The following is an 11464-nucleotide window of genomic DNA, read 5'->3' on the forward strand; positions in this document are numbered from 1 at the left end:
ACTCTGAAGTTTGCATTTCATCTAATTTTCATTTGTCATGAAATACTCTTGGTGTTCATGATATGCCCTTCTTTCCTTCCTTCCTTCCTCCCCCTTCCTTCCTTCCTTCCTCCCTCCCCCTTCCTTCCTTCCTTTTTTCCTTCCTTCCTTTTTTCCTTCCTTCCTTCCTTCCTTCCTTCCTTCCTTCCTTCCTTCCTTTTTTCCTTCCTTCCTTTTTTCCTTCCTTCCTTCCTTCCTTCCTTCCTTTCTTTCTTTCTCTCTCTCTCTCTCTCTCTCTCTCTCTCTCTCTCTCTTTCTCTCTCTCTTTCCTTCCTTCCTTGTTTCTTTCTTTCTTTTTTTCTTCTTATTACTTCCTTCCCCTGGTATTGTCCCTTAGCCATTTTGCTGGATGCTGATATTCTGCCACTTGAGTCATAGCTCCCCTTCTGGCTTTTTTGCTCTTTAATTGGAGTCTCACAGACTTTCCTGCCCAGGCTGGTTCTGAACTGTGATCTTCAGATCTTAGCGTCCTGGGCAGCTCGGATGATAGATGTGAGCCACTGGCACCTGGCCCCTTTGCATTTTTGATAAACAATTTGAAGCTGTCAAAACCACTGTTAGCTTGTAGCACTGCTAGGAAGTAGTGGGCCAGGGTAGCTGAATCAAGACTTGGTGTGCATAGCAGAGACATTGGATCTGTCATTCTTGAAGGCTGGGCAGGGCCCGTGGGGGTTGGGAAGGGGAGCAGTGTAAATGGCAGCACACGATGTGGCTGTAACCACTAAGCCTCACTTCCTCGTGTTCTTGCAACCAGAATCCAGCCTCCAAAGCCAGAGCTGGGGCGGGGGAGGGGGAGGAGAGGGGCTGTGTGGCTCCAATGCTGTGCTAATGCTGGGTGCGTAGCATGCTGGAGTCTAGAAATAACTCCTCCTATTTTTAACACCCTGTCCAGCCCAGGGTTTCCAGTTTCACTGTACACATCTCCCAGGGCCCAGAAGTCAAGACTCTCTCCCTCCTCCTTCTCAGTGCCCTCCTAGGAGCCCCCAGACATTGGCTAGGCATCCAAGCACTTGCTATGCAAGGTACAAGAGAAAAAGAGAACGAGGGGGGTGAGAGTTTTCTGAGAGCTTTTATTTCAAAACACAGATGGATTCTACCAAGTTAGAAGTGCTTCTCAGGGAGTCCAGAAGCCAATGGGGTGTTGGGTTCACGGAGGACCTTGTACCTTGTTACCCAGAAGGAGAGAGAACTTGGATCTTTATGGAGGCTGTGCCCTGAGCTGGTGAATGAGCACAGGGCATCCCTGGAAAGTTTTCAAAAGGGGGCCGCTGGGAAGGTGGATCAGTGGTAGATCACTTCCTTGCATGCATGAGGCCCTGGGTTTGAGTCAGCACCACATAAGCAGAAGAAAAAACAAAAAACATCCTGGGACCAGGTTGTCCTAGTCAAGTGGCCCAGCGGGTCGGACCTAGGCCTCGGTGGTGGACGGTGGGGTCCCTCCAGACACCTGCTGGCCCTGGGCTCGTCTGGGCTCAGCTCTTGTGGGACAGATGGGACTGGGGCGGACGTCCAGCTCCCACACCCTCCCTGGAACGATCTGGGCCAAGGCTGGGCTTCCGGGAGGCTAATGCTCGGGCTCTGCATCCATGCAGGACTCCCAGGGGTTCTGGGGCATCCGGGGCAGGGAGAAGAGCAGGAGGGCCAGCCCGCCCAGGAAGAGCAGGACGAAGGCCGCGCAGGCACAGGCAAACGACCACGAATAGTAGTAGTGGATCCACACGGTGTCCTCACTGTCGATCATGCGCTTCACCGACTGCCGCAGGACCTCCACCGACACGAAGATGCAGAGTCCTGGGGACCGAGCGGGGGTGGGAGTGGGGAGGGGGAGGGGGGGTGAGTGGGGGGTGAGGGGTATCAGGGGCTCAGCCCCGCCAAGGCCCAGCCCTGCCCCGCTGCACAGGTGGCCCCCTTTCCTCGTCCTGTCCCCCATCACACGGGACGGTGGCCAGGGAGGGATGGGGTTCTGTCCCTAACTGCTCTCTAGGGATTTCCTCTGTGTCCCCGGGCGTCATTGTGCAAAATGGACGACCCAGCACGACGTCAACACTTCTGCCGCCCGGCCCTGCTGGAGTCAGGTTTTGTCCAGCACAGAACCCGGCAAGCGGAGACTGGGGACCCCCGGCCCCCCAACTTCCCGGCCAGCCCACCTGCACGGCCCGGCCTACCTGCAAAGGCGTAGAACATGGAGGCCGGCCGCAGCAGGTAATCCCGCTTCTTCCCGAAGGACAGCAGCGCGCAGACCGTGCCCACAATGGCGAAGCCCAGGCTGAAGATGGCGATGGCCGCTGCGGAGATGCTGTACTCTGAAAAACACATCCCCGGGGCCAGGCTGGCGGTGACAGGGCCACGTCCTTGATGCCGTGTCATGCCCTACTGAGAGGCCACGCACGCACTCACTGAGTCAGCCCTCGGAAGAGGCCACAGGGTTCCATTACCATCACCACGGTCCCCACCATCACCACCACCACCATCATCACCACCACCATCATCACCACCAACATCATTACCATCACCACCACCACTATCACCACCATCACCATCATCACCACCAACATCACTACCATCACCACCACCATCACCACCACCACCATCACCACCAACATCATCACCACCAACATCATTACCATCACCACCACCACTATCACCACCATCACCACCAACATCACTATCATCACCACCACTATCACCACCACCACCATCATCACCACCAACATCACTACCATCACCACCACCACTATCACCACCATCACCATCATCACCACCAACATCACTACCATCACCACCACCATCACCACCACCACTATCACACCATCACCATCATCACCACCAACATCACTACCATCACCACCACCATCACCACCACCACCGTCATCACCACCAACATCATCACCACCAACATCATTACCATCACCACCACCACTATCACCACCATCACCATCATCACCACCAACATCACTACCATCACCACCACCATCACCACCACCACCATCATCACCACCAACATCACTACCATCACCACCACCATCATCACCACCAACATCACTACCATCACCACCACCATCACCACCACCACTATCACCACCATCACCATCATCACCACCAACATCACTACCATCACCACCACCATCACCACCACCACCATCATTACCACCACCACCATCACCACTGTCCCCACCATCACCACCATCACCATCATTACCACCAACATCATTACCACCACCACCACCATCACCATCACTACTATCAGCACTGTCATCAACCACCAACATCATCACCACTAACATCATTACCACCACCACCGCCAATATCACTCCCATCACCGCAGTCCCCACCATCACCACCACCACCATCATCACCACCAACATCATTACCACCACCACCACCATCACCACCATCACTGTTATCATTACCATCACTACTACCACCATCATCACCACCATCATTACCACCACCACCACCATCACCATCACTACCATCACCACTGTCACCACCACCATCATCACCACCACCAATATTACCACCACCACCATCACCACCATCACTGTTATCATTACCATGACCACCATTACCACCACCAACATCATTACCACCACCACCACCATCACCATCACTACCATCACCACTGTCACCACCACCATCATTACCACCACCATCACCATCACCACTGTCCCCACCATGAACACCATCACCACCATCACCATCATTACCACCAACATCATTACCACCACCACCATCACCGTTATCATTACCTTCACCACCATTACCACCATTACCATCACCACCACTACCATCACCACTGTCACCACCATTATCATTACCACCAACACCACATTACCCCCATGACCACCATGACCACCATCACCATCACCATCATCACCACTACTACCATCACCATACCACATCACTATTACCACCACTACAATCACCACCATTACCACCATCACTACCACTACCCACCATTACCACATCACCACCACCACAACTACCATCACCATCACCACCACTACCATCACCACTGTCACCACCATTACTATTACCACCAACACCACATTACCACCATGACCACCATGACTACCATCACTACCATCACCATCACCACCACCACTACCATCACCACCACCACCACCACCACTACCATCACCATTGCCATTAACACCATCACCACAATTACTACCACTATCACAACCATCACCACCAAAATCACCATCACTATCACCACCACCACCACCACCATTGCCATTAACACCATTAGTATTACCACAACCACCATCGCCCCCAGCCAGAGCAGGTGCTGTATCCCAATAGCAAGTGTGCCTCTGGACTCCAGTGACCTCCCAGCCTCTTTCATAGATAGAGGTCAGTAATGGAGGGAAGGGACATGGCCTCCTTCCAGAACCTTCCCTATAACTGTAAGCATCTGTTCCATTTTCTGTCCCCAGGACTCTGTTGGAAAAACCCAGTCCTACCCCATACTTGCCACGCCCCCCTCTGTCCCCAGCCCCACCCCACTGTCAGGACAGTGGCTTCCTGGCTGAGCACCGTGTGACTTCCCACAGCCCCGGCTCTCTCGTCCTTGGCCTCACCCCTCTGGGTGGTGAATTCGAAGATCTCCGAGCTCTCGCCTGGGTTGAAATGCCGGAAGTAGGAGCAGTTCTTCTCTGCGAAGAAGGAGACAGCTTGTGAGTGGGGAGCTAGCGCGGGGGTCTGGGAGAGGCTGGCCCCATCGGGCACACGGTGGGGGTGGGGAACCCTGGCTGGTTCTCTTCCCCCAGATTCTGAATCTGGGCCCAGCGTAACATGCCGGCAGGATGAAGCACCTGCCCTGGAAGCGGGGAGCTCCTGGGGCAGCTAAGGCAGAATGAAGCATTGGTCCACGGACAGCAGGTGGAGCCTGAGCCCACTGAGCAGACTGGAGAAACTGAGGCCCAAGTGGAAGTCCTGCATCAAGGCTACAGGGACACAAAGTCAGTGGAGACCCAAATGGTGATTCTCTCCCTGGCAAACATCAGCCATGCTGGGAGGCCTTTTGGCAGAGAGGAGGGGTATAATAGGTAGAGGCCAGGGGGGATGCTGAACATCTTGTAGCACATGGGTAATCTCCAAAATATCAACAGTCTGAGGTTGTTGGGGTGCACGGGGTACCCCCCAAGTCTAGAGCTATGATTCACTGGCTGACCCGGGTTGCAGCATATTTTACAAAAGACAGCAGGCGATTCTGAAACTTGTCATGCAGGGGACCCCGCGTTCCAGGGGCTATTTGTGAAGTAGCATGCGTGGACAGAGCCCCTCCGCGGGAGAGGGGTACTGACCACTGCCCGAGCAGCCTCCAGGACCTGGGCCTGGCTGGCAGCCACCAAGACCGCCCCTGGCAAAGTGTGGACCACCTGACCACCGAAGCCCCAGCCCTGAAGTCACCATGGGCTGGGGTGGGCTGTGAGGGGAGTAGAGCAGCAAGAAATGCATGCAGATGGGAAATATCATTTCGCTTCATTTCCTCTTTCAGCGTCTTTCCCGTAAGCAGACTTGTTGTACAATACTGAAATATAGTCTTATTGTTTGCTGAGTACATTTAGCAGTCTGATTTAGGAGTAAGTAGGCAAGTGGGTTATTTTGCATCGTTGTATGCTTCCTTCAAAGGAAAACTAAATCAGGTTGCTTTGTATTTGTGCGAGGTCCCTCATTGATTTCTTGTTCCTATGGTTCCTTGACCCTCAGTCTGCAAACATCTTGGCTTTTGGTTGAGATGGCATTGGGTTTAGGACTTGATTACTTTTCCTCCAGGGTACATGTGAATGGCCATAAAGAGGCTCACGCCCAGTTTCTTCTGGAAATGTCCCCCAGGGACTGCCAGCCACGTGGCTTTTGCCTGGAAGATGGCTTCCTTCTTATCTTGCTACATAACTTTGTTGTTGTTCTTGGTGGTTCTGGGGTCTGAAGTCAGGGCCTCACACTCGCTAGGCAGGTGCCCTACCACTTGATCTATAACCCCAGACCTATCTTGCTTTAGTTATTTTTCAGGTAGGGTCTTGTGTTTTCACCAGCAGCTGTCCTCAAACCTTGATCCTCCTATCTACAGCCTCCTGTGTAGCTGGGATGACAGCTGTGAACCCCTGCACTGAGCTTATTGGTTGAGATGGGGTGGGGGGGTGTATCTCACTAACTTTTTACTGGGGCTATCCTAATACTGTGATCCTCCTGCGACTTCTCCACCTTCTGAGAAGGTGAGATTGTAGGCATGCACTACCTCATCTGGTCTCTGGATATTATATTGCCACTTGATCCTTTCGTTTGTCTACCTACCCCCTTCCCCCCCTCCAAAGTTGAGGTTGAGCCTCTCCTGAGTTTGAAGAAGGGGGCGATGGCTAAGGCTGACATCTGGGTTAGCAACAGTGAATACTGCAGGAGCTACGCATCGTTCTCTGCCAGCTTCTATATTTAAATCATTTTCCTTTTGAATGGAGTTACCTGAGGAACTGACCGCCGGTACTGATGTCAGAGCGGTTGGCTTTTTCCACTCACAGTCTCTGCTGCTATTTTAAAGCATAATATAAACCTCTTCTATTTGTTAGATTATTGGCTTGTAGATTCTCTTGAATTGCTGCTTCAAAATGGCTCACACTCTGTCATAAGTCCCCCAGGGTCTCCCCTGCACAAAGGAACATTTCTGTTTTCGTTCTTGAAGGGCCAATTTCAGTTGTCATTGAAAACCCTCCAAGAAAAATGGATTGGATTCAAGTGTATTTCACGGTCAGCTGCCTCCCTGACTGCTTGCTCACCTTCTGTGAGTTAAAAGCCTTCCGGGCGGGGGCCGCGGTCCCGGCCGCCCTGACAGCCAGGCCGGCTCGGCTGGTGGCCTTTGCTAGGTTGCTGCGGCAACTCTTGCTCAGGGAGTGTTTGGGGGTCAGAAACAGCAGCCTCCACTCTGGGCAGATGTGCGTGCTGGCTGTTGGGATACGAGCTGAGCTCACATACAGGGACTGAGCTGAGTGCCCAGGACCGGGCTCCACCCCTCCTTGGGACAATATTTCTTTCCCTTTTCTTCTGCTCCTCTGTTGAAGGTCTTCAAACGGGGGCAAGGGAACAGGGAACCCTGTGGATTGGATTCCTTCTCAGGACATGTTGGCTGCTCTCCCACAGGTGGGCCTGAGCTAGATCGGCTGCCCCATATCTTCTCTTGGACTTAGACATGATGGAGGGGGCAGCATCCTCGAGAAACATCTACTCCAGGGTGCACGGCTGCCAGAGGGAAAACACAGACTCTTCCTGGTCCCTAAGGTACAGTGGGCAGAGCAGACTCAGTATCATTCAGGGGAAATCATGCTGGGCAGTTGCAAGAGTCCCCCAAAGAGAGCACAGGGTCCTGTTAGATGGACAGACACACTCTGACTTTGCCCTCGTCCCTCTGTCTAGGTCTCTATCGTGCAGGACTCTGAGCATCAAGGCCAGCTTTGAGAGGAAGGACATGTGAGGCAGGCCGGAATGGGTTACTTGGTCCCAGGTAAGGCTCTGGAGGAGGCAGACAGAGACAGTGTGCAGACTGCAGATGCTGAGCCTCTGCCCCTCCCCCATCCCAGCTCCATCACCCTGGCTCTGAGCTGGGGGCTTGCAGCGCTGCCTTGATGGGCTGCAGTCTCTTCACGGGGCAGAAGCTGGACGTGTTTAGAGCAAGTGTGGGGAGATCCCGATGCCTGGAAGGTGATTCAGGGTGATAGGCAGGCCCTCCAAGTCTTTGTTATCGCTGCAAGTGCTTTACAGGGATTGGAATATTTCTTCTTTTACAAGACTCAGTGGTCTGAAATGGGAGTGGGTTTTACCTTTAAAAATAGATGAGCTCAGCTGCATGTCAGTGGCTCACACCTGTAATCCTTGTTACTTGGGAGACTGAGATCTGAGGATTACCATTAAAAGCCATTCCGGGCAGGAAAGTCCATGAGACTCTTATCTCCAATTATGACCAGAAAACCAGAAGTGGGGCTGTGTGTGGCTCAAAGTGGTAGAATGCTAGCCTTGAGCAAAAGAGATCCCAGACAGAGCCCAGGCCCTGAGTTCATGAGTTCATGAGTTCAAGCCCCTATCTCATTCTCTAGCATTTTGGTTAGCCTGTTGTTTCCTTAACTGTGATTGGCTGTCTCAGGAAGCCACGAGGTTAACATGGTCTCTAATTGTTTTCAACAAGTACACACTGGGTAGCTGTTTATACTGGATGAGCTCAGAGTCAGATTAAATGATGACAGCTTTACAAGTGGGGACTTCCAGGGAATGACCAAAGAAGTCAGACAGTGACAATGCTCTGGGTCTGGGGCTTTGAAAGAGATCCAGCCTTATTTGGTTCCATTTAGCAGCTACTAGGCTACTGGTTTTCACTCATTTTCCCTATCAAAATATTGTTTGTAATTTTTTTTTCCAGTCATGGGGCCTGGGCGCTGTCCCTCAGCTCTTCAGCTCAAGGCTAGCACCCTACCAGTTGAGCCACATACCACTTCCAGCTTTTTCTGCTTATGTGGTGCTGAGGAATCGAACCCAGGCCCTCATGCATACAAGGCAAGCGCTCTACCACTGAGCCACCTTCCCAGCCCCCAGGATATTGTTTTTGAGGCTACAAAAGAGCAGGGAGCAGAGGGGATGAGGATCGGGCAAGTTAACACATCATAAAACTCATGATTTCTCTGGGGAGCCGCTCATTTTCTTGGCTAGGCACTTGTTGGGTTGCTACAAGCATTTGGGTAGTTCTTAGAGTTGGATAATTTCCAGTATTCCTCATTGATTTTGTGGAGGAAAGATTTCAGGGGTTATTTTCTTTTTGTCAGTCATGGGGCTTGAACTCTGGGCTTGGGCACTGTCCCTCAGCTCTTCAGCTCAAGGCTAGCACTCTACCACTTGAGCCATAGCACATTCATTGGAGATAAGAGTCTCATGGACTTTCCTGCCCAGGGTGGCTTTGAACTGCCATCCTCAGATCTCAGCCTCCTGAGTAGCTAGGATGACAGGCGTGAGCCACCATGCCCGGCATCAGGGGTTCTTACTTTATCCTTCCCCCAATATTACTCAAAGTTAATGTACACAAAGCACATGCTGCAAAATATGCCACTTAACGATCCCTTTGTGTCATGATCACATTGGTCAATTTCATATGAACCCTCTTCTAGAAAAGACAGGTCTCAGGGAGCACAGGAAGAGCAGGTGTAGAATAAAAAGATGACATTTCCAGAGGACAAAACAAAAAAAGGGTAGGGACATGCTTTGGAAGATGACTGGGGCCAGGCAGGGTTCAATGTCGCAAGTGTAGATAATTTGATTCATGGCAGGACTAGGGCCAGAGAGCAATGAGACAGGCTCAGCTCAGGCTCAAGGCCCAGCCATGCCTGCCATTCCCAGAGGCTGGTCCTGCCAGCCTGCCTCATCCCTGCTCACTGACTGACTCATCGGCTCTGACTTTAAAAGGCGGACGGCTCCAAGAACAGGTGGACAAAACCATAATGTGTGTTCTAGGAGTGGTCTCTGAAGACACTGCCCTGCCCTGCCTGGCCCAGCCCAGGGAATTGGCTGAATGTTGCCTCTGTTTAGAAGTTTGCTGTTAGTGTCCAAAGGCACTGGGCTACCCGATACCCACCAGGCGCATGCCCGCACCTGCCACGGCCCTCCACCCTGGGAATCAGTGTTTCCAAGTCAGCTGAGTATTCACGGGTCTCTGGGTACCCAGTGTGTGTGTGTGTGGGGGGGGGGTGGGATGGGGGCCAGGGTTTCTTGAAGCGAGTAGCAGGGAAGAAGAGGGACCCGAGCATGCTCAGAACTGTCGTGAACATCAGCACAGCTCTCACACGGGCCCTCGTCCCCGCCACCTTGGAGTCATATTTGCAAACCCTGGAAGAAGGGACTTCAGGTTGCTGACTTGAAGTCTTGTCATTTATATGGGGGGCTGAGATGGGCCTTTCTCTTCTTAGGGAGCTCTTTGGCAAGGCGGTGGGTGAGGAGAGAGGTAGGTGATCGGAGAGCTCAGCTCTCTGATTCTCTCCCTGGAGCCATGTTGGCCTTCTTTCCCCAAGGTTTCACACTGGAAAGTCACACCAACACCTGGTCTCCTTAACTAAAGAGCGTGCCTGCCGTGTGTGGTCAGTCGCATGGAAGGGAACTGGAAGGACGCTCTTCAATGATGGGGTGAGGAAATGCTGTGGAACTCAAGTGAGCTGAGCTCAGGGGGGCCACACAGGGAGAAGACTCCCCATTCTGCTATCGGCTCCCCACCCCCATTCCACCCGGCCCCAGACACCCCTCACTTGTTTCCACGCATCACTCTAGCTAGCGTGGAATTCTCAGCAGTTAGGACCAGGATCGCCGTGCATTGCCATTTGGCGTGTGTCCCTCCCAACTCTGAGTGTTGCTCGTGTTCGTCCTGCTCGGTGTCTGAGGGAGCCCACCGCTCCCACAGCCCGTCTCGGTGGGGTGACCCTATGGAACCGGGACAGCAGCGAGTGGCCACCAGGGCTGTGGTCCACCTGCACTGTCAGGATCCCCGGCATCTGCCCTGTGTGAGAAGCCTCATGCGATGGAAGGAGCAGGAGATGGCTGTCCTGTTTCCCACGGCAGCTGGGGCCCCGTCCGCTCCTCTCAGCTCCTTTGGCCACAGAGCCAGGCGTCTGCTCCATGGCGTTCCCGTGGGCAGCTTAGCTGGGTGGGAGGTGGGGAGGGAGGAGGTGGGCGGGGGAGGGTACGTTACCCCGTGACAGCATGGCGTGGCCACAGCTCTTGTCCTCCAGGGTGTCCACGGCGACACGCGTGGTGCAAATCCTCCAGAGGCCGAAGTGGGCTGCCTCGCAGGTGACATTGTGCTGCTCCAGGTGAGGGCTTAGCACGGCCCAGTGGTCCGTCACCACGGCCACCGTGGCCAGTACCGTGCCCACCAGGATGCAGAAGAGAGTCACTCGGACCTTCGCTGCTTGGGTCTGGGACATGGTTGGAGGGTGGGTGCTCTGGGCAGGAGCCGCAGGGGCTCCCAGAGCAGGTAGGACCCAGCTAGGGAGTGGCGGGGGTTATGGGGTTGAGGGTGGATGCTAAGTTTAGTGTGTCTGGCTGAGCCAGAGTGGGCTGGGCCTGGGCCCGAGGGACGCTGGGCGGCCTGAGCAGCTGCCCAGACGCGTCAGGGGCCTGAGGGATACTTCTATTAATGCCCGTCCGCAGGCGTGTCACCGAAGATGCCTTCTGCTCAGGTTTCAGGGCTTTCTTCCCATCTTGGGGCCAGAAATACCCCCAGGGTGGGGCATGGAGAGGAGGCTCGGATGATGACTGGAGACATCTAGGGAGTGGAGTCGGGCATCTGTGGAGGGGGAGCAGCAGACACCAGGAGTGACAGGATGTACCTGCTCTGGGCTGAAACTTAACTGCCCGGGGTGGGCGGGGGATGCTGGGAGCACAGGCTGTGAGGCCTTCT

At 53.7% G+C, this 11464-nt stretch overlaps 1 protein-coding gene across 1 annotated transcript; it reads right to left on the minus strand.

The window, feature by feature from the left end:
- Nucleotides 1–1603: 1603 nt before the first annotated feature.
- On the minus strand, nt 1604–10988 carry Cacng1 (calcium voltage-gated channel auxiliary subunit gamma 1). The gene is made up of 4 exons (XM_069993279.1): nt 10754–10988; nt 4623–4697; nt 2205–2342; nt 1604–1830 (listed from the first exon to the last, which is right to left on the minus strand). The coding sequence occupies exons 1-4, from the start codon at nt 10986–10988 to the stop codon at nt 1604–1606; spliced, it is 675 nt and encodes a 224-aa protein (XP_069849380.1).
- Between the last annotated feature and the right edge of the window lie 476 nt (nt 10989–11464).

The sequence above is a fragment of the Dipodomys merriami genome, unplaced genomic scaffold, assembly GCF_024711535.1.
Source record: "Dipodomys merriami isolate MVZ:Mamm:240054 unplaced genomic scaffold, mDipMer1.0.p SCAF_42, whole genome shotgun sequence".
NCBI lineage: Eukaryota > Metazoa > Chordata > Mammalia > Rodentia > Heteromyidae > Dipodomys > Dipodomys merriami.